At 39.7% G+C, this 27,225-nt stretch overlaps 1 protein-coding gene across 2 annotated transcripts in view; it reads left to right on the top strand.

Moving 5' to 3' along the window:
• LOC124978893 (multidrug and toxin extrusion protein 2) overlaps positions 1 to 27,225 on the top strand; it is a 55,729-nt gene continuing 28,504 nt past the window's right edge. Inside the window, exons 1-10 of one of the 2 annotated variants that reach the window (XM_047542803.1) lie at positions 1 to 215; positions 365 to 466; positions 6,446 to 6,514; positions 7,904 to 8,052; positions 9,033 to 9,075; positions 9,723 to 9,767; positions 11,003 to 11,100; positions 12,690 to 12,787; positions 22,652 to 22,765; positions 23,786 to 23,853. In XM_047542803.1, coding sequence (XP_047398759.1) covers positions 57 to 215; positions 365 to 466; positions 6,446 to 6,514; positions 7,904 to 8,052; positions 9,033 to 9,075; positions 9,723 to 9,767; positions 11,003 to 11,100; positions 12,690 to 12,787; positions 22,652 to 22,765; positions 23,786 to 23,853 — 945 coding nt within the window. In that variant the 5' untranslated portion in view covers positions 1 to 56. Of the gene's footprint in view, positions 216 to 364; positions 467 to 6,241; positions 6,352 to 6,445; positions 6,515 to 7,903; positions 8,053 to 9,032; positions 9,076 to 9,722; positions 9,768 to 11,002; positions 11,101 to 12,689; positions 12,788 to 22,651; positions 22,766 to 23,785; positions 23,854 to 27,225 lie in introns of those variants that run through there. The other variant, XM_047542804.1, reaches the window with a different exon arrangement.

Genomic DNA, 27,225 nt, shown 5'->3' with positions numbered 1-27,225 from the left:
TCTGCCTCGCGCGCTCGCATTCCGCGGGCCGGCTTGGAGCCCGGTCCGGAGCCGGCATGGAGTTCCCGGCGGCCGCAGCGGAGCTCCCAGCGGACCAACCCCTCGAACGGCCCGGCGTCTTCTTGCGACGCGGCGGCCTGCGGGGCCTGCGGGGCGCGTTGCCCCCGGACCTGCGGCGGGAAGCGGCCGAGCTGGCGGCGCTCGCCGGCCCCGTGGTGAGTGCGGCGGCCCAGCTGAGCCCGCCCGAGGGCCCCTGGAGCCGAGTCGCGAGGCGTGGACCGCCAGCGTGTTCCCACCTGGCTGCGCGAAGCTCGGGGAGGGAGGGTTGATGTAAACTCAACTTTCCTTTCTATTCCCTGGGCAGTTCCTTGCACAGCTGATGATCTTTCTCATTAGCATCGTCAGTTCCATATTCTGCGGACATCTGGGCAAAGTCGAGCTGGATGCTGTTACGCTTGCTGTCTCGGTAGGTGTTCACATCTTTTTATTTGAGCTGATAACGGCACAATTTCAGAACTTTTATTTATTTGTTTAGTTTTATTTTAATTTTGGTGGTGCTGGGTTGCACATACTGGGCTGATGCTCTCCCACTGAGCCACCACCCCGCCAGTACCAAGCTTCAGAATTTAAATTGTGTCATGTCCTCCGTGTCTTTTTTTAGAGGATCTGGGTCTGACTTACAGGTACTGTTACCTGATCTTTAGATTTGAAGTAGATAGTATCAACTACTTAGACAAAGCTTTCTGAGCAGATCTCTAATTATAGAGGCACCAGGTCTTGTGAGGACTGTCGCAAGTAGATAAATTGGGCATATCTACTAAAATTAAAAGTTGCATTCTTTTTCTATTTATGAAATCAAACCGAAACTATTTTCACAATTCATTAGATCACACTATTTCACCTCTGTGAAGTATGTCCCTTCCTCCCTGGGTTGAAATTACACCTCTTTTGACGCCTTCTTGGGTCTGTTAGTGAGGTAGTGGAAAACTGCTTCTCTTGTATTTAAATCAGGTTTTCAAAGAAGGTGAAGACCCCTCCTGCAAGTGTTGGCAGGGTTTTTTTTTTTTTTTTTTTTTTTCTGTTCCCTCCCCCTAGGAGATGGGAATGCACAGTGAGATGGTGGAGGGCCATAGAAGTTTTTCATTCAGCCTTAGTGGAGGAACCCTGGCTTTGTGGAATCACATTTTATTTAAGGGATTTCTACTGTATTTGGTGAACTGACCTGAAGTGCAAACTGATCTGGAGTGCAGACATTTCTGCTTCTTTTGAAAGCTTATATTGACCCTCCAGAAAGTCAAGATTGAAGATGGGTTTTATATACACAATTGTCCCTGTGTCCTCTTCAGGAAAGATGAACTTGGCCCCTGCATAGCACAGGGCAGCAGATCCCTGGCCCACATTGTGCTGCCGGTCACCCATGGGGTATGAATGTACATTAGTGGGGTGATGATCTGAGGCCACGATTGAGGTCTGCTGTTTTCCTGTCCCTGCTTCTCAACCAGTATCCCGCACCCCAGAGCTCATTTCTGGGCAGTGCATCCTATACTTTTCCCTGTTCCTGATATCTCATGGCCTGTCAGTGACCTCAGCCCATGAGTGCTCCCTCTTCTATCTCTGGGGGTGTGACTTCACCTCCCTGAATTTATCGCATTAACTTCCAGGACCTCTGAATCCTCTTTGGGCCCCTCTTCCTGCACATTTTCACCCCATAGTAGGAATTTTCAACTTTACTTTTTCAGTCTCTTTTCAACCTTTGTCCCTGTAGCCATCAGTCTCCATGCCCATTCTACCTGTCCTTGACCTCATGGAGTTGTCATGCCAGGGTCCCTTCATCTTCTTTCATTCCTGTGGTCTCACCTGGCCCCCTACCCTGCATCCATGGCCAAGCAAGCAGCACCTGAACTCTCACCTCCCATTTCACAACCCCCCAGACCTTTTGTCAACCCTCTCTTCAAGACCCACTTTTTATTGTGCTCTGGAACCTTCCTTTCTCTTCCAACCTCTTATGCTTTATATATTTCTATCCCATTATGATAAACCTATCAAGATTCTCTTTTTCAATAAAAATATCCCTGTCCATCCATCTCCCTCTTGCCCAATGCCCTCTGACTTTATAACCTATGTTCTTTGCCAGAAAATTGACATTCTGTCTTCATTTCCTTCTTTCCCATTACAGTCCAGCCTCTATTCTCCCACTTCTCCCTATAACCTGCTCTGACAACAGTTGTCAGTGACTCCCTCCCCTTGTCAGGACAGAGGACTCACCCTGTGCTCTTCTCCCCAGCCCCCAGGAACCTGCCTTCTGTGTTTCGTCCTGGTCCACCTTGGCTCACCTGTGGCTTCCCTGATAGTTGTTCCTCACTTCTCCCCCCACCCCCTCTCTTCTGTTTTAAATGTTCCCTATTTATTGGCGTCTCCCAAATTGGTACCTCCACCCCTCACCTGGGCTTCCAGGAGACTGCTTGCAGAATGGATCAACTGGAAGACACAGAGACTTCTGGAACACAGAGTTTGAAGCTACTCCCTGAAGTTGCTAAGTACTGCCTTTCTTATTTTTAACATTTTTTTCATGGTGCTGGGGATGGAACTCAGGACCTCATCCATGCTAGGCAAATGCTCCACCACTGAACTACACCCCAAAGACCCCTCTTATATTTTTTATATCCCCAATCTCTATTAGTAAGCAAGTCCTCCTAACTTACTTCCATCACTCCTTAGAATTTCTCTCTTTCTTCTGTTTAACATTACACTCTCCTGGACCCTTCTTCATCCTTCCTGCCCTCCCTCCATCCACCAGACTCCATGCTGACCTCCCAGTGCTAGAGACCCTCTCTCGTGCCCCAACACCCTGTGTCTGCTGGGTCTTGGCGTGGCTGCACTGTGATGACTTTCTCTTTCTCTGGTTTCTCTCTTGCTGATCCATCTGAGAACTTAGATTCATTTTTGCCCAGCGTGGTTCCTTGTACATATTTGACTCAACCAAATATTTCAAAGAAACACATAGCTCAGGTGTCCTGCCCTGAGAGTCACTCTTACCTGGGCATCTCCTGTTTTGACCTTTTCTTCTCTCCTTCAATCCTATCCCTTTATGTTTTCCATCCGTGACATGGTGAGAGTTTAAAGCATTATTGTGTATTTATATAGAGTTCTATGACTCCTATTCTTTCATTTGTCTTATTAAAATTATTTAAAAATGTACCTGGGGGAAAACACTAAACTAAAATTTTATATGTAGTTTGTGACAGTTTCCTTCTTTCTTTCTGTGTATCCCCCAAGTCATCCGATGATAAAAGGGATAGAAAAGATTACCTAGTTTTTGATGTAATTAATAAAAAGAATAGTATAAATACAGAGCCACAATTTTATAGAAAGGTCTGAAGATGACCAATGGCTGGTGGGAAGGTTGGCGTGTTCCACCAGCAGGAATGTTTACAGATAAGATGGTAGATTGGGAACTCCACTGTCAGCTCTTGACAACTGGGTGGGGATTCTTTGCTTTTAATCGGTTATTAAATTGTAACTAACTTCTGGGAAGGCAGTAGACTCAATTATACAATGACTTTATTTATGAAAGCCAGATACATTTTTAAAAATTTGGCTGGGGCTGAGGGTGTGGCCCAGTGGTAGAGGGTTTGCCTAACGTGTACAAGGTCCTGAGTTCCATCCTCAGCACCACAAAAGGAAAACAAAATCTTGACCTTATGAAAAATACTATGTATTACAAAATGATTTACAACAGTGTAAGTTCTTTTAAGTGAAAGAACATTTGTTTATGTTTCACCTTGTTCCACAAAGAATTCCAGCTGATTGGTATAAATAAATTCACTATGGAAGGATAAATAAGTAGCTGGTAGAGCTGGGGTTGTGGCTCAGTGACAGAGCACTCACCAGGCACGTGTGAGGCACTGAGTTCGATCCTCAGCACCACATACAAAAGAAATAAATAAAGTAAATGCATTGTGTCCATCTCCACCTAAAAAACAACAACAACAACAAAAAATAGCTGGTAGTAGTGGAGCAAAGGAACACAGATGGAGAGAGATTGGAGCCAGGGGCAAGGGCAGCACCAGACTGGCTGCAGGTTTACTCTAAGCTCCTCGCTTGTGTGATTCTCAGTGAACCTCAGATTTTGTCAAACCATTATTCAGGGGAAGGAGGATTTTTCTGGATCCTGAAGCACAGAGGCATTTCTCTTATAGATTCTTATACAGTGGTCACTACACCTGTGTCCTGGACAACTTACCATGAGAGACCTGGTTGCAATTTTGTCCCATCTTTTATTTTAAAGTTGTGCATGATAGGGAAGAGGTATAACAACAGTTTAATCTATTAAAAGCTAGTGACAACTGAAGCAGAAGGGTCCTGACTGTAGTTCTCTGACCAACTGACTTGACCAGGAATGAGCTGTGAGCTGGGCAGGAAGAATAGTATCATAAGTCAACAAAGTAGGTCAGCTTACCAAAAACCAAAACCAAACCAAAATAAAAACCCCAAAATCCCACAACCTTTTCAGAAATTAGTGCACTTCACCTTTCTCTTTTCTTGAAGGCTGAAGTGGTTTTAGAGGAATTCAGCATTATATCATTGGTGCCTCATGTCCATGTCTTCATTGTGTTATGAGCCCTCTGGATCTCAGTTGGATCCAGGACCTTGCCTTGTGGGGTAAGCACTTGGTATTCCATGTGTGTGGCCTGTAACTTGCCTCCTGTGGGTTAGAGTTTCAGTCTGTTTTCTGTTGCTATAACAAAATACCTAAGACTGGGTATTTTATAAATAAAAGAGGCTTATTTAAGCTCACAATGCTGGAAATTCAAGAGCATGCGCTGACTTCTGCTTGGTTACAATGAGGGCCTTCCTACTACATCACAACAAAGTCTATGGCATCATGCTCATAGCAATGTGAAAGAGAGAGTTCACATGGTATGACAGGAAGCCAAAGCCAGGCATGGTGGCATGTGCCTGTAATCCCAGCAACTCGGGAGACTGAGGCAGGAGGATCACAAGTTCAAAGCCAGTCTCAGCAACTTGGTGAAGCCCTAAGCAACTTAGTGAGACCCCTCAAAATAAAAAATAAAGGACTGGGGATGTGACTCAGTGATTGAATCTCTGGGTTCAATTCCAGGTACCAGGAAACAAACAAACAAAAACAGGGTCAAGCTTTCACTACATGAACCTTTGAGTGACACCCAAATCATATTCAAACCAAAGCACCAGTCTTGGTTAGTCCAGAAGTTAAGTCATCTGGGGTTGACATTTCTGGTAAATGTGAGACCTAAGATGAGACTGGGGGCCTTTAGGCTTCTGGCCCTGTGTCTCTCCCCTGCCCTGCCCTGTTGCAAAATAGCACACTAAGCTCCTTCCCTCATCTGTGGATTACTCTCTGTGCCCTGGGTTGTGGGAGGACTGGATAAGGGCCCGTTCCTCACTGGAGGACTAAAACCTGGGTTCTGAGTCAGACTTCCCACCTCCAGGTCACACTCTCTGAGTAAGCAAGTATTAGAAACTTTGTAACTTGGCTTACCCAACAATTGGGAATAGTGATCATAACATCATACATATTAAGGGCTAAGGACGCTGCCTGGCACATGGTCCAGGCTTAATAAGTGTTCACTGTTTTTTTTTAATATTTTTTAGTTGTAGTTGAACACAATAACCTTTATTTTATTTATTTATTTTTATGTGGTGCTGAGGATCGAACCCAATGCTTCACACATGCTAGGCAAGCGCTCCACCAGTGAGTCATAACCCCAGCCCCGCTATTGCTATTTTTATTATTTTAAATACCTTTTTGTGCATATATGTAGTGCTGGGAATGGAACCTAGGGCCTTGTGCATACAAGGACAGCATTCTGCCACTGAGCTATACCCCCAGCCCTATTATTTATTTTTAAATGCACATCCTACTTTCAGATCAGGGGCATGACTTTTAGACATTAACCATAACTTAACTTTTATTTTATTCTTACTTTTTAATTTTTTATTGGTGCATTATAATTATATGTAATAGTGGAATTCATTATGCCATATTCATACATGAACATAATATAATTTGCTCAATCTCCTTCCTAGTACCTTCCCTTTCCCTCTCTTTTTCCCTCCCCCATCCATTTGCTCTACTCTACTGATCTCCCTTCTATGATTCTTATTTTAACTAGTGCATTAACAAACATGGAAATGGTAATGTGCTGCATAAAAAAATTTTTAAAAACTTGTTTTCTAGGTTTTAGATTTTTCCAAATCCAACACAGGTTGATTATGGTCCTTTGGTTAGAAGGTACATTTTTGTTCAGTTGACAAGGATCCCTGTGGACACCCATTTGATCTGAAATACAGAACCTTAAGTGTACAATTGTGAGTTGCTCTCTAAAATTGAACTGTGGTTCCTTGTTGTAAAAGGAGCTGTTTGGTGGTGACACTGCTGCAACTGTCCTGTTGTGTCTTGCAGGTTGTGAATGTTACAGGGATATCAGTTGGAACAGGTTTAGCTTCTGCTTGTGACACTCTGATGTCTCAGGTGAGGACCACCTTGCCCACATAACTTTTTTGGGAAATTACCTTTCCTAATAGAGACTGACTGGGGAACTATGCATCGTATGGTTTGTGGCCTTTTATGTGTCAAATGCAATGCTGCTAATGAAGGTAAATATGGCACACTTAGCTTTACCACGTCAAAAAACAAAATTACAACAAATTTAGTTCACGACCCAAGTGGCCTTTATTTACTGCTCATGACTTGGGATCACAACCTTCTGCAATATACAATAAGAGCTCTCACCAGGCCATATCAGAACAGTGGGTTTTATAAGGTGGGTACAAGGTAATAGTGCAATAGGAAAAAACTAGTTAACATTAGGTTACTTTGGGTTACTTTTTTGAACAGGTTAAATAAAGCAGAGGGGACTTCCTTATTATACAAACTCTAGTTTTCAGTAAACACTGGTCTATTTGGGGAATCTATCTGCTTTTTTAACGTTTCAATTTGGTAATGTGACATTTAACACAAGAGATACCTTTGGTTTGATTTGGTGTTGTCTGCTAGGGCTAGTGCAGGAGTTCAGTCTGAATCAATGGTTTCCCATCTTTATATTTAACAATTGGTTCAGGCTGGGTGTGTATCTTAGTGGTAGAGTGCTTGCCTAGCTGGCATTAGGCTTTGGGTTCTATCCCAGCATCAAAAAAGTGAAAAAAAGAAAAAATCAAAAACCAAGATAATAGCTAGTTCTGTCCTTTAGGTCTCATTTACCCAGGGGCTGCATTTTCCTTGTTTCTGTCTTATAGCTCCCTCCATAAACTTCTTCTCTAGGGATTGAACCCAGGGCTTCATGCATGCCAGGCAAGCGCTCTACCACTGAGCCATGCCCCAAGCATTACTTCTTGAAAGTGTTCTTTGAACTCCTGGTCCTGACCTCCACTCTTGACTCAGCCCCATCAATGTCTTTTCCATTTCTGCCCATCCCACTGGGCAGGGTCTCTTCCTGGCCTCTTGGGATGACATCATCAGGTGAGCATCAGGCTGTCCTTAACCCACTTGACTGTCCCAATACAGTGTGTATCTTTCCTCTTTGGCTCCCCAGAGAACTCCCTAGACTCTCAGGGGCTCCTATGCTCTGGCCTTATACCATGGCTCATCCTCTCCCAAGGTTTCACTCTCCCCACCCTTTTATAGCTCAATCTCCACTTTAGTACCCACCAGATTAATAGTCTCAGTACTGGATGCAGGGACCAGTCGTCTCACAAAGTATAAAATACCACAGAAGCCAGGTAACTTACTGACTGGTACTGCTTAGAAGCTTCTCCTACACTGCTGGCTGTGGGAAACATGGCTGCCTGGGCTACAGGGGCCGTTGAAAGTGTGGCCTTGGTCCATGGTATATTGTGACACTTTTTCTCTGTTTTTTCCAAGTCCTTTGGAGGCAAGAACCTGAAACGTGTTGGAATCATACTTCAAAGGGGAATCCTCATCTTGCTGCTGTGTTGCTTCCCTTGCTGGGCCATCTTCATCAATACTGAGTACCTCCTTCTGCTCCTGAAACAAGACCCTGAAGTTGCCAGGTCAGCAGTATCTCCATTTCAGAATCCTAGGTTAAGAGTAAGTGGCTGTCTAGGGCTGGTGTTGTAGCCCAGTGGTAGAGCACTTGCCTAGCATGTGTGAGGCACTGAGTTCAATCCCCAGAACCACATAAAACTAAATAAGCAAAATAAAGGTATTGTGTCCATCTGCAACTAAAAATATATTTAGGAAAAAGAAGAGTAAGTGGCTGTCTAGGATGGGGATGTAACTCAGGGGTAGAATGTTCACCTAGCTTGTGTGAGGCAAAATAAGAAAAAGTGGCCATCTGGCCTGTACCTGTGTCAGTATTTTTAGCCAATTAGCTGGACTTGAACCCTTTGGTGTATTGGAAGCTATGACTGTGGGCTCTAGACTCCCAGGGCTGCAGGGACTACCTGACACAGAAAGATGAGAAGCAGCAGCACAAGGGTGCCATGCCCTGGGTTCCTTTCATGCTGTCCCTTTTATCTTGGTGTCCTGCAAATGCACAGAATATGATTCCCTTGACAAAAGTAGAATACCACATGGTCGTCTTCATTTTCATTTTTGGAGCTGTTGTTTTTTTTTTTTTTTTTTTTTGGACATACAATTCCAGCATGGCCTCAGGTCATTGTCCTTGGAGTGTGTGGTCCTTCCTAGAGGACTCTTGCTCACCGTGAGAAAGTCTTGATGCTTTCAGAAGGCTTCTGAATTGCGCTCAAGTTTTAGTTCATTTTGTTCTGTTCACTCCCCCTTTTATGGCAGAGGAGGAGCTGGAAAATGTCAAGTTTTCAGGCTTCGCCTTAGAAAGTAGACATGTAACAGACCTCAGATAGGATCTATATAGGTTACAGAAAACCGACCCAAGTTGTGATGAAATTTCTCTTATCTAGGTTATTTTTAGTTTTAAATTTTAGAAAATACTCTGTGGATTCAATTTGAAGACAGTATGACCAGAAATCATTTTAATATTAACAAAAGACTCTTTGGTTGTTTATTCCAGGATAGCCCAAATTTATGTGATGATTTTCATTCCTGCTCTTCCTGTAAGTTTCAATGCTGTTGTGTTTGATTTGAAGCAACTGGTGGGTGTCACCCTGCACATGCCTCTTCCTCTCCCACCTCTTGTTTATTTATCAAAGTACTATTCATGCAGAAGTTCAACATTTGTTTCTTGCCTTCCCTACCACTGATTCTCAGAACTTGTACCACTCTGATGTCCAACAGATTAGGTTAAATACAAGTACTGATGGGAAAAAATTTCTTTCTTTATTCCTTATTCCATGGTTACTTTTGATCCCAAATTAATCAGAATGCTTCCTGGGCTGTATTGCGAGCCATGCAGAATGTCAAGGTTGTAGCTACTTCTTCAGCCAGTTAGAAATTACCCTGTTTCTACTCTTTAGGAAATAATCTTTCATCTACTCTGGAAAATTCCAAATAGCATTTGGTGTCCTAGCATTTAATTAGGGTAGGTCTGATTTTCTGAGTTTGAGATTACATACATAATCATGAGGAAATATCTTACTAGAAATCAGATCTTGAACTGAAGATATAGCTCAGTTGTAGAGCACTTGCCTAGCATACATGAGCTCCTGGGTTCAATCCCTAGCACTGCAAAAACAATAAAATGAAGTAAATAATGTGGGTACTGGAATAGTGATTGCATTTGTTTTTCTGTTTGATTTTATAGGCAGCATTCCTGTTCCAACTGCAGACAAGATATTTACAAAGTCAGGTATTGATTCTTCTCATATTTTTACCCTGTAGTACTGGAAATGTATATGAAATATTTTCAAGGAATTTTCTATAAAAGTAATTAATATTTTTCCTTTAATTATTTTCCTTATCTCTTGGAGTTTTCTATCAGAGAGATGAGGGTCCTTGTATCCTCCAACCCAAGAGAGGTCCCTGTATGAAGCCGTCCAATTCCTCTTGGTCATCTCTTTTTTCTCTCTGCTGCTCCCACACCCACCCTCTCTTCTAGGCTGGTGCTGGCTTTGCCTCTGGTGTGGGACCTGGTCCTGAGCTTCTGAGTTAGAGGGTGAGGGTCCAGATTTACTATGGCCACCTTCCTGAGAGTACACAGGGTCCATCATGCTTTTGGTACACCAGAGGCAGAAGCAGGGAGCAAAGGACAGGGCCAAGGGCAAGAGGCGGGTGAGTAGGGACAGAAGCTGAACTCCACCTCACTGTCTCCTCCAAGTCTATCCACAGGCAAGAAACTTGCTTGCCTTTAATTATAAAGTCAGGTTCTGGCAGGGATGGGGGTTGGCTCAGTGGTAGGGCACTTGCCTAGCATGCGCAAGACCCTGGTTTCAATTCCCAGCACCACACAAACAAAACAAATGATAAATAAATAAACATAGAGGCAAAGTTGCCTGAGGCCAGAGTGAATTCTTACTGCTTTGATAGCAGTCTACTCTGTTTAAATACAGAGGTAGTAGGGATGGGGAGAAGTTTTACCTAAAGAAAATGTCTGAATACTAGTATGGAGTGGGCAGTGTAAACAAAAGAAATGAGCAACTGGCACCATAAAACAAAGGGCTGAAGGTTTTCTGCACACCTGCTATGAAGCAGGCATTGCTGGGTGCTTTGCGCCTGAGAGCTTAATACTCATCTGGGGAGCGGTCCAGCCACTTGGCCCCAGTGTTTCCCGGATGCTCTTTCTTCGACACATCTTGCCAGGGCCTATTTGCTCTTCATGAGATTATTTCCTGTTTTCTCTCTCTGCTGCTGTTATGAAAACTGACCTACCAGGGCTTTCAGAAGCATTTGAAAACCTTCTTTGGCTTGGCCAGATGCTGCAGTCATAGAGGAGACAGTTCTGGTTGTTTTCACCTCTGGCCATTCCACTCTTGGGTGACTTTAGCACTGTTTAAAATTGGCACATGTTTAACTCTGATTGTCTACTTGACAACCTAGCTAAATAGCTTTTGAAAATGCTAATAATTTCCTATTTGGGGATTTCAGGGCATCATCATGCCCCAAGTTATTACTGGAATTGCAGCGAATATTGTCAACGTGGGCATGAATGCCCTCCTACTGTATGCCCTGGACCTTGGAGTGGTGTAAGTCAAAAGCTATTCATTCAGTAAAGTCTGAGTGTCTACTGTGTGCTGGCTCCCCTCCTAGGGAGTGAAGCAGTCATGAGAGGGAATATGTTCAGTGTTCATACCTGTGCAACAGGAAAGATCTAGCTGTGGGAGCCCAGGGAGGAACAGTTAGCTCAGGCAGTTGGAAGGGGGAGCAGTAGAGTTTATTTAGGTGAAGAGATAAGGACAGGTCTGGCAGGGATTGATACCTGTGTGTGGAAGTAGTTAGCTTGGAGGGAATTGCTACTTTAAAGGCTGAGATGTGTGACCAAGCAGAGGCAGAAGGGGACAGATGCCTGCAGGGATTCTTCCAGTATCTCTGAATGTTAATAAATTGAGCCAAATTCCATCTTACAAAGCTTGAGGAAATGAGGGCCCCACAAAGAAAAGGTAGTCAGTTTGAGCTTCCCTTTGGCAGGCATCCTGGTGGTCCGCCCTTCACTTGAGGATGCATGCCTCTGGTGCCTCAGCCCAGAACCAGCCTTGGCACTTGTGGCTACTGAGTGGTCATGCCAGCACGTGCAGACCAAGCCCCAATACTTTTGGGCTACTTCAGGACAGTGTGTTCCTTTATAAATAAAAATAAGTTCAGTGGATCTTGGCCAGCACTTTGAAAAAATGAAATATTAAGAATTAAAAAGAATAAAGTGAACTAGAATAGAAAGTATGAAGTACATCAACTATTATGGGGGTGTTTTTTATAGATTTTTTTCAGTTATGTATAGGTGGATGAGTGTACAGATGTTAATAATGTGGGTACTGAAAGTGAATGGAAACTATTGTGTTCAAAGCTATCAGTTAAAGGATAGCAGAGATCAGAACATAAGAACACATCAGTGAGAACCATGCATAACATCTTCCTTATGCTCAAAAGGAAGGAGCTGTGGGGGGAGTCATAATCTAGCAGGCAAGGGTGAGGACAGTGGATTGACCACCAAGATGGTTTCTCCTGTGGTGAACCTTAGGAGTTCCCAGAGAAATATAGTCAATGCAGTTTGGGGATTGGGTAAGAGAATAGATAAACCAATGATTAAATGTGACACTTACAATGAACACAAAAATAGACAAGGTGGCAGAGTTCCTGTGCTGGCACAGGGCATTTTATTTTCTCACGATAGGCCATGAAATGTTGCTTACTGAAGAGCCCCAAAGTTGGGTTCTAATAGAAAACAAGCTATTATCCTGGGAAATAAAATTCTACAACCTGGATCTGTGTTTTGAACACAGTAGCTGGTTGATATATCCTTTCTGACTACTTATATCTGAGAAATGGTTTGACAGTTTATTGAAGCTATTAACACAAGGAATGGTGATAAATCTTTGTCCTTTTGTTTTCTAATTGATGGTTAGTAACACTGGGTTATTCCACAAAACTCAATATTGTTGTAAAGCGAACAAGTCTATTATAAATGGATTTAGTGTTTAAAACATCAAAAGAAGACAGCCCAAGAGCTCCAGGCTTATCTAATAACTGTCACCACAGAACAAAAACTGGTCAGGGGCTGTCTGCTGGTGTATATTTGGAAGGATACACTCAGTGGTAACGATTGCTTTTTCTCCTTCAGAGGATCTGCCTGGGCTAACACCACCTCCCAGTTCGTCCTGTCTGCTCTTCTTTTCCTTTATGTGTGGTGGAAAAAAATCTACGTCGACACCTGGGGAGGTATGGCGATATTGCTTTCTTACCTTATGTCACTTGATATTCAGGAATATGTAATTCTGTTTTCTGAAATTTTTTTTTTTCACAAGGAGTTCTGGTTTTTATCTTTTGGGAAATCTAAAAATTATATGAATATTTAAATTCTTGAAAATGTAAAAGTTTCAGGGTGATGTGTGATTTTTTAAGGTGACTTTGTTCATAGAAAACTATTTGCAGCTACTGAGTTATAAGAATTAACATGAATTAAAATTACTAATACAAAATCCCAGTTTTTTCTTGCAAATTATCATGTTCTATGAAAGTGAAATTTTGTCTCATCAGCTCAAGTGAGTAGACTAACCCATGAAACAAAATAGAACCATTTTTGACTTAGCTAAATTCCTTTGAGCATTTAGTAGTACACTGGTAAGCATAATGTTAGATTTTTGTTTCTGTTTTTCCAACTTTATTAAGGTGTGATTAACAAAGTGTGTATATTTAGGGTATACAACATAATGTTTTGATATACATGTATATTGTGAGATGATTACTGCTATATTGCTAGGTAAACTCTCCATCATAGAGCTACCCTTCTGTGTATGGCAAGAATATGCAAGATCTATTCTCTGAGAAAACTTGAACTACATGTTAGATTATTATTAACTGTATTCACTGTGTTTCACATGAGGTCTCCAGAACTTATTCTTCTTAAACTGAATGTTTAATCCCTTTAACCAACATGATTCCCTTTCCCCTACCACCTAACCCCTGGTAACCACCCTCCTACTGTTTCTGTTCAACTTTTTCAGATTCCACACATAAATGAGATCATGCAAATATTTATTTTTCTATGTCTGCTTATTTCACTTAAAATAATGTCCCCTGGATTCATCTGTATAGTTAAAAATACTTAATTTTTAAATAATATTCCTGTGTGTATATTTTCTTTATCCATTCATCTCTTGATGAACACTCAGGTTGTTTTTATGTCTTGGTAATTGTGAAGAATACTGCAGTGAACATGGGAGGTCAGATAGCTCTTTGATATCCTGAGTTCATTTCCTTTTATTTTTTGTTAATTGCCTTTTATTTTTCTTGCCTCATTGCTGTGGTTGTTATTTTCAGTACTGTATTGAATAGACATGGCAAGAGTGGACACCCATCTTGTTCTAGATCTTAGAGAAAAAGATTTCAACTTTTCACCTTTGAGTATGATTTTAGCTCTGGCTTGCCATGTGTAGCCTTTATTGTGTTAAGATAGATTTTTTTTATACCTAATCTATTGAGTTTTTATCATGAAAGGATATTGACTTTTATCAAATCTTTTCTGGATCTATTGTGGTAATCATATGGTATCACATATGTATTCATCATATCCAGGGATAAACCCCACTTCATTATGGAGTATTAACCTGTTAATGTGCTGTTGAATTTGGTTTGCTAGTATTTTGTTGAGAATTTTTATATCTATATTCACCAGGGATTATTGACCTGTATTTTTTTCGGTAATATGCTTGTTTGAATTTGGTATCATGCTTATGCTAGTCTCATAAAATGAAGTATGTTTTTGGAAGAATTTAAGAATAATTGATATTAATTCCTCTTTAAATGTTTGATGGAATTTATGAATGAAGCCATCAGATCCTGGGCTTTGCTTTGGATTACTGATTCAGTCTTCTTACAGGTTATTGGCTTGTTCGGATATTCTGTTTTTTCATTATTCCATCTTAGTGGGTTTTATGTTTTTATGAGTTTGTCCATTTCTTCCAAATTATACGACTTTCAAATAATAGTTCTTAGAAGTCTCTTTATATTTCAGTGGTATATATATCTCCTGTTTCATTTCTGATTTTATTTATTTGAGTCTTTTGTTTTCTTAGTCTAGCTAAAGTTTGTCAGTTCTGTTTCATTTCAAAAGCCCAAGTCTTAGTTTCATTGATCTTTTCTAGTGTTGTGTGTGTGTTGTGTGTGTGTGTGTGTATGTGTGTATGTGCATGTGTGTGTGTGTGTGTGTGTGTGTGTGCTGTTCCATTCTTTTCTGTTCTCATCTTTGTTATTTCTTCTACTAACTCTGGGTTCCTTGAGGTGTAAAACTTAGGGTGTTTATTTGAGGTATTTTTTAGGCATTTATTTCAATAAACTTTCCTCTTAGAATTGCTTTTGCAGCATTATGTTTTTGTATATTGTATTTTCATTTGAATTTGTTTCAGGCTAATTTTGATTCCCCTTTTGGTTACTTTGGTTGTTCAGGAGTGTGTCATTTAATTTCTACAATTTTTTTATTTTTCTAGTTTCCCCTATTATTGATTTCTAGTTTGCTACCATTGTGGTCAGAAAAGACACTTGGTATGATTTCAGACTTCTTAAATTTGTTGACTTGTTTTGTAGTTTAATAGGTGCTCTATGCTAGAGAATGTTCCTTGTCTGCTTGAGAAAAATTTATATTCTGTGGTTGTGGGATGGAATGTTCTTTATGTATGAAGTCTATTTGGTCTGAAGTGTAATTAAAGTCCAATGTTTCCTTACTGATTTTCTGTGCAATGACCTATCTGGAAGTAGGGTTCTGAAGTCTCCTACTATTCTTGTATTGCTATTGATTCCTCCCCTTTGGATATGTTAATATTTGCTTTACATATTTAGGTGCTCCAATGTTGGGTCCGTATATAGTGAAAATTGTTATAAATTGACACCTTTATGTAGTGACCTGGTCTCTTTATATAGTTTATTACTTAAATCTATTTTGTTTGATGTAAGCATTGCTACCTCCTTATCTCTTTTTGTTTTCATGTATGTGGCACAACTTTTCTTCCTGTCAGTTTCAATCTGTGGGTGTTTTTAAAGGTGAAATGAGTTTCTTGTCTAGCTGAGTTAAGGATATCAGTGATGGTCAATTATTCAGGTCCACGGACGCAGAGTTGGAGGTAGTGAGAGTCTGGCAGTGGCATCCCTTCGTCTATGGGTAGATTTCTCCATTACATCAAATATCATCTAAAGTATTATTTGTGACTGCTGCCATGTTTTTACAACCATTTGTTTTGCCAAAATGCATATCCTAAGTGTTTTCTCATCATAGACTAGCTTGATACTTCCTTAGCTGAGGAGAATTGTGAGCAAGCCCAGTAAGCCTATTTTTGCAACTGCTTGCTCTGTGTGGAGCCTGTTTGGATCTGGTTTAGTGAGAATTCAAGGTCTTCGGTCATTCTGTCTCACTAAAATGGAAACTGCTTTTCTTTCGTATTGATTTTCATGAGCCAGGACCCCAATAACTTGTGTCAACAATGTATGGAAGTACAGCTTGTCCATGTACTTAGCCAGCTATTTTTATTCCACCATTCCGTGCCATTTTGTTCTTTTATAAACAACGTGTTATATTATTCATTCTCTGAGTCTCTAGTTTTAAATCATAGCTTTTAACCCACTTGCATTTATTGCAATTAAGACATAGTAGGCTTCTTTAGTAGGACTTTTCTTTGTATTTTCTAATTTTTTTTGTTTCAGTTTGCTTGTTTTTATTTTTTTCTGTGTTTGTGATCAGTTTTTTTCCTTCATTTCTTTACTTCTCTCTGCTCTATTCCTCTTCATCTGGAGTAGGGCCCAGTGAATAAGCACCTTGACTGTAGTCAGACTGTCTGGGGTCAAGTCCCACTTCTTAGCAGTGGACTCTGGGACTTATCTCTGCCTCAGTTTTCTCAGTGGTAAAATGATGATGATAATAATCAGACTTACCTCATTTTTTAAATATATGTGAAGGACTTGGAACAAAGATTGTAGTATAAAATGCATTAAGAATCATCTATGGATACTAAGACCATTGGATAAAAAGTTATTAGGGAACAGGTTAGTCAAATGATCTCCATCACCCTACAGATTATATTCTAGTTACAAAGGACAAAATACATATTTCCAGTGGTGAAATCTGGCTGTTATGCATTCAACAAATGTTGCTGCTATTTTTTATTAACCTTAAATATTTTTAATTGTTTTCTAGTCGCAAGCAATTTTCATTTTTTTTCCAAATTTTTATTTTTAAAATGTTCACACCCACTAAAATGTATAAAGGAATGGTTTAATGACCATTCAAACATACTATATCTACATTTACCAGCTGTTAACATCTTGTCGCATTTGTTTCTCTTTTTAAAAATGTAATCCAACTCTCTATACATAGACCCATATGTCTCACTTTTTTTGCCATCCAATAAATTATAGCCATCATGACAATTCAAAACTAATTATTTCAGTAGTTATCTCTTCTACATAACATTCTCCTGAATAACCATAACATCAGTATTATACTGAAGAGAATAAAAAAGAAAAAACTTATTGAATATATCTGGTAATAACCTCTGATATCATTCTGTATTCAAGTTCCGTAACAGTCCCCAAAACATCATATACTAAACCTGTTTTTGAGATCCGAGATTCAATTAAATTTCCTGGGCATTTGGTTGTTGATTCTTTTATTTTTTTTCCTCTTTTTCTTTTTCTTTTTAGACTACATTTTGATTCATTGCACACAAATGGGGTGCAACTTTTTATTTCTGTGGTTGTATACGATATTGATTCACACCATTCATGTAATCATACATGTACATAGGATAATGATATCTGTCTCAGTCCACTATCTTTGTTCCCCCTGCCATTTTCCTCTACACATTCCAAAGTTCCTCCATTCTTTTCTTACCCTGCTGCACCCCACACTCCATTATGTATCATCATCCAGTTATCAGAGAAAAAATTTGGCCTTTGGTTTTTTGGGATTGGCTTATTTCACTTAGCATAATATTCTCCAACTCCATCTATCTACCAGCAAATGTCATAATTTCATTCTTCTTTATGGCTGAATAATATTCCATTGTGTATATATAACCATAGTTTCTTTATCCATTTGTCAATTGAAGGGCATCCAGGTTAGTTCCAGAGTTTAGCTATTGTGAATTGAACTGTTATGAACATTGATGTGGCTTCGTTACTGTAGTATGCTGATTTTAAGTCCTATGGGCCCTTACATAGATAGCCTTTACGATGTTGAGGTATGTTCCTACTATCCCTAGTTTTTCTAGTGTTTTGAGCATGAAGGGGTGCTGTATTTTATCAAACACTTTTTTTGTATCTATTGAAATAATCATATGATTCTTAACTTTAAGTCTATTGATGTGATGAATTACATTTATTGATTTCCGGATGTTGAACCAACCTTACGTCACTGGGTTGTTGATTCTTTATCCTCCATTTTTCTTTTTCCTTTTTGCTGCTTGAGGATAGAACTCAGGGCCTCGTGACTGCTGAGCAAGTGCCCCACCACTGAGCTACATCCGCACCCCATTATCTTTTTATCTAAATAATCTTTCCCTTCTTTTCTTTTAAGACACTGATTTTTCCAGAGTCTCGGACAATTATCTTGTAGGATATCCCACATGGATTATCTGGTTTTGTCCTCATGAGTAGATTCAGGTTAAAGTTTTAGGGCAAGAATACTACATAGGGATGAGGAGTACTTTTTGCATGGTCCTGGAGGCGTATAATTTCAGGTGATACAGTTTGAACATTTGACTGGGGCAGTAACAGCCAGATTTTGCCACTGGAAATATGCATTTTGTCCTTTGTAACTAGAATATAATCTCTAGGGTGATGGAGATCATTTGACTAACTAGTTCCCCAATAACTTTTCATCCAATGGTCTTAGTATCCACAGATGATTCTTAATTCAATCAGTGATTACATTGAGGGTTACGATTGTTCTTAAACTTTTTATATGCATATTTGTATAAGGATATATAGAATAATCTGTAATAAAAGAAAAAAAAAACAGTTCAACCTAGCTTAACCCTTAAGGTTTATATAACTGACTCATATAACTAGAAATTCAAAGGCAGGGTCTCAGTATTGGTGTCCAAGGAAAGTTTGGAGCCCTGAAAGAAAATCAGAAGGTTCCAAGAAAATTAGGAGTGGTGGTTGGCTAAACAACCATAATGCTCACTATAATATATTAAAATGTGCATTTTTCATCTCTTTCCTCTTCCCAGATGTCATACCTTCATTTTCCTTTTCCTCAGCCTTACATGCCATATTATAGTTAACTGTAGTTCTTATGTCCTATGTCTTATCTAATTTCTTATTCATTTATTGTTTTTAATTTTGCCAATTTAGTTTTATTTTTTAAATTTTTTTTATTTGTTCTAATTAGTTGTACATGACAGTAGAATTCATTTATGCAGTTTGATATACATAAATGGAGTGTACTTTCTCAATTTTCTGATTACACATGGTGTATGATCACATCAGTCATGCTTTATTTTTATTTCTAATTTTTTACTTGGTTCTTTTTTATATCATCCTATCCTTATTTTAAAACTTTTTGCCTCTGAACATTTTAAGATTTTAAAATTTATTTTAGTTTGTATTTTTACTTGATTAGGTATGAAATCTCTTACATGTTTTGTGTCATTTTTTTTTTCTGACATGGTATTTCTTATTTGTTTATATCCTGGGTCATGGAACTTACTTCTTATAACTTACTGACTCTCAGACTCATATATTTTACATCTTAATATCTCTAAAATGGACTTTATTTTTCAACTCATGTGTTAAAATGTTATAATTTAATAGGCAGTTTCTGTCTGACACATAATGGCTCCTTAGATGTGTTGAAATACAGCATTTGATCTCACTACACAGTGTCTGGTTGAGGCCTGCCATCTCAAACTGTGATTTTTGTCTGATTTCCTTATGGTGTTGTCTGTGAACTTGTCTTCCAACGGGCCGTCTTCCTTGTGAGTCACATGGATGCCCTGACCATTGGTTAAAGGCCTATGCCTGCTCAGGTCTAATGGGCTGTGCCTGAGCATTTCTTGGCTCAGGTTCTTCTGTAAGTGGTGACCCTTTCTGTTCATGGCTCAGGATAGTCTGCTTGCTTGTGCCCAGGGCTGGCAGGCAGCTTTGTCTTTATTTGCAGATAGGGGACAGAGCTTTCCTGGCTCCTGACTCTCCCTGATCACTAGGGCCAATGCCTTGACCCTGCTACCCTTCTCGCCATCCATAGCTATCTGGCAATCTATGCTGCTCATTTTCTGTCAGTTTGTTGTGTTTTTCTTCCACTAAATTACCACATCCAAATCTGGGGTATAGGGTAGGGCCCCAGGCTTGTGCTTTTCTCCCTGAGAAGACCATATTGCTTTCCAATGGTGTTAGTCAAGTTGACTCTTGGTGCCTTTCTTTGCTTTCATGTTTCAGAAATTCCTTGGTGTGTTCAGTGCTGCCTCATCCTCTCCCACTTCTTTCCTTCTCCCACTCTGAACCTCAGTTGCAAAGTGCTGAGTTTCTCATGCTTACATTTATGGGACACCAATGTCATATTCCTTCTGTCCCTCCCACATTAGGGTATTTCTCCCTTCATGTCAGTTTCCATTCTCTTCCCCGCAAGGCACTCTGTGTTAGATATTTCTTTCATTGTATATTTCTGGAAAATGTGCCGTGTTCTTTTGACCTGCCTACACATTTGTATTTACCTGATAGTATTATAGTTTAGATTTCTTTCTTTTCCCTAAACTTTTTCACTTAGTACAGAGGTTGGCCAACCCATGAGCCAAATCTGGCTTGTAGCCTATTTTCATAAATGAAGTTTTATTGGAACACAGCCACATCTAATCTTTTATGCATTGCCTGTGGCTGCTCTTGCGCTTCTAGAGCAGAGTTGAATAGTTGTGACAAAGATCATTTGGCCCGTGAAGTGTATTTACCACATGACCCTTAATAGAAAAAGTTTGTTGACTTCTGATTTAGCAGTGTTTTCTTTTTGTTTATATTTTTAGTTATGGTAAAACATATAAACATAAAATTTACCATTTTAACCACTTTTAAGTGTACAGATCAGTGGAATTAAATCCATTCACACTGTTATGAAACCATCAACACCATATGTTTTGGCCATTTTCTTTTGTTCTAATTGAACACTGTAGACTGGATGAATAGTAATGAGTAGAGGCCTTTTGAGTTCATAGTTCCCAAGACTTGCCAGTTCAAGAGCATGGTGCTGGCTCTGCTCAGCGTCTGGTGAGGGCCTTCTTTCCACATCATAAATGGTGGAGGGCATCACCTGATGACACAGAGCAAGAATGCCAGAGACAGCTTGCGTTTATGATAAACCTACTCCCAAGATAAACCATGTGTCCACCGACCCATTAGTCCATTAATCCACTAGAGTGCTGCCATCAGGACCCAGTCACCTCCCAAGCGCCCCACCTAGATTACCACTAAGGCAAACAATAGAAACATCTGTCTCTAGAAATTTTTCATCTTGGAAAACTGAAACTCCGTACCCATTGAACAATAACTCCCCATTCCTCCATTCCCATGCCCCAGGCCCTGGGAACCTCCATTCTGCTTTTTGTTTCTATGAATTTGACTACTCTCAATACCTAATATAATTGAAATCATATACTATTGGTCTTTGAGTTATTTCACTTAATGTCCACATAATGTCCACAAAGTTCATTCATGTCGTAGTACATGTCAGAATTTCCTTCCTTTTAAAGGATGAATACTATTCCATTATATGTGTAAACTACATTTCCTTGTCCATTCATTAGTCAATGGATATCTGGATTGCTTCCATCTTTTAGCTATTGCGAAAAATGCTGTTATGAACATGGGTGTACAGATATCCCTTCCCAAAATTAATTTCGATTCTTTGGGATATATACCCAAAAGTGAAATTACTGAATCATATGGCAATTCTTTTAATGTTTTGAGGAACCTGCATATTGTTCTTCCATAGTTACATGCCCATCAACAGTACACAAGGGTTCCAATTTCTCTACATTTTTGTCAACCTTTATTCTTTGGTTTCTTTCTTTCTTTCTGTTTTTTTTTTTTTTGTTTGTTTGTTTGTTTGTTTTTGGATACTAGATATCCTAATGGGTATTAGGTTATAACTCATTTTGATTTACGTGTCCCTAATTATTAGTAATGTTGAACTCTTTTTATATACTCATGCATTTGTATATTTTCTTTGGAGAAATGTCTATTTAAATCCTTTGCCTATTTTTAAATTGTTTTTTTTTCATTGCCGAGTTGCAGAAATTATTTATGAGTTATGGATTTTATGACATCCAGACATCTGTACAAGGTATATGATTTGAAAATATTTTCTCCCATTCTGTGCATTACCTTTTCATTCTGCTGCTTGTGTCCTTTGGATGTACAGAAGAATTTTTTAATCTTGACAGTCTGTTTTTTCTATTTTTACATTTGTTGTTTGTGAGCACAATGTCTTTTAAGATCTACTCAAAACTGGGTCAGTGGTATTACACCCAGTCCCAGCTAATCAGAAGGCTGAAGAAGGATGACCACTTGTGCTCGGGAGCCCCTCTCAGGAAAAAAAAAAAAATAGGGATCTATCCATATTCACACATACACACACAAATATATAAATAAACATATATACATATTTGTTGCATATAACACATATGTGTATCATATATGTATGCAGTGTTTTGCTTTCAATCATACAGTGCATCTATCATATTTTATTTTACCATTTCTCTAGTTATCCCTTGATGGTCTCCTTGCTGTTGCTCATACTCCACAGCCATAGTCTGCACAGTGTGTAACCTACATTTTTTATGGTGTACTACAAAGCTATCTTTGCCCTTTATGTCCAAGAGCGGCATGTATGGGTGATAGGGCACAAACATACTTCAATTTCACTAAACATTGACAGTTTAGTGCCTGCCATCTTAAACTCTGGTCCTCTTTGACATCTTTATATCTTACTGGAGAACTGAGTCTACTTCTAGCCTCTCATCATGTGGAAGAGGCCAGTATCTGAAATAGAATGGTTAGTATCGGAGAATACAGTAAATATCTGTTTTGTTTTCTGTTCTGCAGGTTGGACGAGGGAGTGCTTCCAGGAATGGGGCTCCTACATCCACCTGGCTATTCCCAGTATGTTCATGGTGTGCATCGAGTGGTGGACCTTCGAGATTGGAACCTTCCTCGCAGGTCTGTCAGCAGTCCAGTAGACACCTATGCACAGCCTGGCTAGTCACATCTCCAAAGCTTTCCTAGAAACTTAAGTGTTGCTTCTCTACCCTGCACCATTTTATCAGGCTCTCAGGGAGGTTTTTAATACAGGCATAAACTCTCCACCAACCAAATTTGTGTTGGGTGGTGCTTGAGCACTGCTGACCTACCCTGCATTTTGTAAGTGAGGAAAGGGAGGCCACTGGTAAGATGTTTTCCAAGAGTCCTGGAGTGGGAGAACAAAACCTACAACCCAGGTCTCCTGATTCAGACTGCCTTGTGCTTCATTTGACTTTTCCTGAGCATCTGTCTGTTTTGTTGTTGTTGAAACAGATTTCTCTATGTTGCTTAGGCTGGCCTTGAACTCCTGGGCTCAAGCCATCCTCCTGCGTTGGCTTACAAAGTATAGGTGTGCACCACAACACCTGACTTCCAGCCAAATTTTTAAGATTTTAACAAATGCAGAGTCATTGATTTGGCTCTGTTTTAGCTATGATCTGTGAGTTTACTGAATTGTAGTGATTTGAGTATAGGTATTCATTTTAGCCATCTGATCACTAGTAATGTGATAGATTAAACAGAGGACAAGAGTAACAGACAAAGCAGTTTATGGAGAGTTGCACACTTGAGTGATCCTATCAGCAATGCATAGAGTTTGTCCTTCTGTTTCCCACTCCCACATTATGACCCCACATCTTCTGGGAATGACCTGCAACTCTAGGAGCCTTTTCTACTTTGAACCCAATGTTTTTTTCCCTGGTAGAGCAGGGGCTTGTAGAATGAGCTGTGTCAATCTTAGCAGCCTGAAATCTTGGCAACTCCCTGAGGAAAAGATACCTGGGATTCTTTTCAGAACAGTCTGATAGTGAATTCTGTTATCAATTGATGCTTCTGGGGCATAGTTAGCTTCTCTTAAGTTAAAATATGTTCTAGTTTTCTAAGGAAAATGCTTGCTTTAATTGAATATTTGAATGTTCTTTGCATGTGTCAACCTTTCAGGGCTGATTAACGTGACAGAGCTTGGAGCACAGGCTGTCATTTATGAACTGGCCTCTGCAGCTTACATGGTAAGGATGGGGTGAGACTCAGCACCTACTTCACATAAACCCTGTGGGCCATCATCATTGCTTTCAGAGAGAGAGAGAGAGAGAGAGAATAGCATAGTGATGACAGCATGGATGAATTAGGGCCAGACACGTGCAGTTGAGTCCTAGCCTTGCCACTCTCTGACTATGCGATGTAGGCTCCTTACTTAGCCTTCCTGAGATTTAGTTTCCTCCTATATAAAATGGGGGGAAATATCTACTGTTCAGGTGAAGACTGAATGAGATTCTACATGTGAGATACTTAGCATGGTACCTGGCATATACATTTAACCACTATGGAGTTGGTGCTGGAATATGATGGTGAGTGAGATGGAGACAACTTCTCTTTTCTTGTGACTCAGATAGGACACAGATAGAAAAGGGAGGGAGGGAGGGAAGGAAGGAAGGAGAGGAAGAAAGAGAAAAAAGAAAGATAAGAGCTTTGCAAATATCATATATATATGATAAGCACCATAAAAAAAGCAAAAATGGTGTGAGATTCATAAAAACAGGCAGATGCCTTTTAGGTAGGATAGTGAGGAAGGGTGTGTATGTGTTACACTTAAGCTGGGACATGAAGGATGAGAGTAACTGTCCTGGGGAGTCCACAGGTGGGAGCCAACTGTGCAGCCTGAGCCAAGGCCCCATGAAGGAACTGTGTCTGGCATGGCTCAGGGGTTACTGAGGGTTATTGAGGGGAAGTTGGAGGCTGCACACAGGGCCTGGGGTCTCAGGTCAAGTAACAACCACTCTTATCCTGTGTAGAAGCTGGCTTCAGGTGAGTGTTGTAGTTGGGAGTGGAAAGGACAGAGGAGGCTGCTGGAGGTGAAGGAGGAGAAAAGTGAATGAATTAGGTATGTGGGGAGGCAGCATGACAGGTCAGAGTTTGGTGTGGGTTGCAAGGCAGGGAGTGAGAAAAATCACGAGTCTGGCTTGAACAGCTGTGCCGGGTAATGTCTTTTATCTTCTGATGCTTTTTTGGATATTCCCACCCTATCCAGATATAGGACACTCCCATTTTTTTGTCTGCTTCTTGTTTTTGTTTTTTTAATTTTTCTTGTGCTGGGGATTGAACCAGGGGAGCCAAATCCTCAGTCCTTTTTATTTTTTATTGTGAGATAGGGTCTTGGAAAGTTGTTGAGTCTTGGCTTGAACTTGTGATCCTCTGTCTCAGCAACCTACCGCACTACCCCACCAAGTCGCTGGGATTACAGGTGTGTTCAGCTGCTTCTTGTTTTTAAAAGATTAAAAGGTTGTCTGGGAAATTGGATTACAGATCATTTTTGTTTCCTTATATTTTTCTTTAATCTTAAAAGTGAAAAAAATTGTAATGGGTATTCATGTGATCTGCTGGAAATAAAAAGGAAGAGTGTCAAGGAGCCGGCCTAACATGTAGAGGACAGGAGCAGAAGGAAACTCAGCTAAGAGTTGGAGGAGCTGGGCTGAGGGATGCAAGGAGGTAGCATAGTGGGAGGTTGGAGAGTATCCATTGGGTTTAGGATTAAGGCCATTAGCGATCTCATAGAACGATGAAGAGGGACAACCAGATTTGAATGAATGACTTTCAAGGTAGGTAAAGGAGTAGAGGCTGCTGAAGTAGACAGTTCTGCTTAAAGATTAACCTTGGTTGTCAAAGTTGGGATGTGTGAGATCAGGGGAGGGCTTTGATTTTGCTTCTGTATATATGTATGTATGTATTTTGGTACTGGGAATTGAACCCAGTGGCACTTAACCACTGTGGTCACATACACAGCCCTTTTTTATTTTCTATTTTGAGACAGAGTCTTACTAAGTCAATTAGGGCCTCACTAAGTTTCTGAGGCTGGCTTTAAACATTGTGATCCTCTTGCCTCAGCCTTACCGGTTGCTAGAATTCAGGCATGCATCACCATGCCTGGCTGCTTCTGTTTTTAAATGGTGATAGTAGAGCTATTTGATAAACAGTAGACATCTACTGTTCTGTCTTCAGAGTTGTTTTTCTATCTGTTCTGTCACAGACTTCCCGTTTCCTTACGTTTTTGTTTTTAATTGTGGTAAAATATATCTAACATAAAATACTATCCTAATTGTTAAGTGTACATCTCAGTGTGTTCTGAGATATAATTAATTGCACTATTGTGTGACCATTTCCAGACTTTTCATCTTGCAGAATGAAAACTGCATCCACCAAAAAGCTCCCCATCTCTTATCCCCAGCCCGGGCTCCTGGCATCCACCACCTAATTTCTGTTTTTGTCAGAGACTTCCTTTTGTTAGAGATGGGGAGTTAATAATTCTTCATTATTCTTGTGGAAAAAACAAGCTTTCTTAGTGGTGAGTTTACAATAAAATACATAGAAATAAACCAGTCAAGCAAGAGTTAGTGGATATAACAGGAAAACTAGAGTTAAGATTTTGAGATAACAATGTAGTCATAAGAAAGATCATAGAAAATTATTATGTTCAAAATAATTAGACATAAAAGAAAGAATTGAAACCAAAAGAACAATATTTGCAAAAGAACCAAGTAGAACTTTGAGAAGTGGAAAATAAAGTCATTGAAATTTACTATTAAATATACAAAAATAGCTGGTTAGTCACAGCTAAAAAAAATCAATAGTGAACTTGAAGATAGATGCGGGGAAATTCCTCAGTATAAAACAAAGGCATATAAAGAGACAGACTGAATGAAATTATATATGTAGTAGGAATTCCAGAGGGAGAGAGTAGGAGACTGGGGTGGATACAGTATTCAGAGACATTAGATAAGAGACAGAGACAGCAAGATGATTAAAGACATGAATCTAGGGCTGGGGAGATAGCTCAGTTGGTAGAGTGCTTGCCTTGCAAGCACAACGCCCTGGGTTCGATCCCCAGCACCGCAAAAACAAACAAAAAAAAAAAAAAAAAAAAAGACATGAATCTAAATATTTTCAAAATCTAATGATCATTGTACTGGAGATTTTAACTGGGAAAATAAATAAAGAAATAAAAAGCATCAAGATTGGAAAGGAAAATATAGATGGAAAGAAAAAGTAAAACTATTCCCATTTGCAAATGACATGATCTTTTATATAGAAAACTCTAAGGAATCTGCATACAAACACATATACCTTAAACTACTAGAGTTAATAAATGAATTCAGCAAAGTTGTAAGATATAAGATCAATACACACTCTTCAGTTATATTTCTGCATATAGCAATGAATGATTTGAAAATGAAATTAAGAAAACAATTAAAAATATTTGGTAACAATATATGAAAAAGGGCATTTTATTTTAAGTTTTATCAGTGTGGTTCCCTATATTTATGTTTAACTAGTTGGGTTTTTTTGTTTGTTTATTTCCTTGGCCTGTTTGTCAATTAGGGTTTAGT

This window comes from Sciurus carolinensis, chromosome 3, assembly GCF_902686445.1.
Source record: "Sciurus carolinensis chromosome 3, mSciCar1.2, whole genome shotgun sequence".
Taxonomy (NCBI): Eukaryota; Metazoa; Chordata; class Mammalia; order Rodentia; family Sciuridae; genus Sciurus; species Sciurus carolinensis.
The sequence above is the reverse complement of the archived record's forward strand: the minus strand, read 5'-3'. Positions and strand labels throughout refer to the sequence as shown.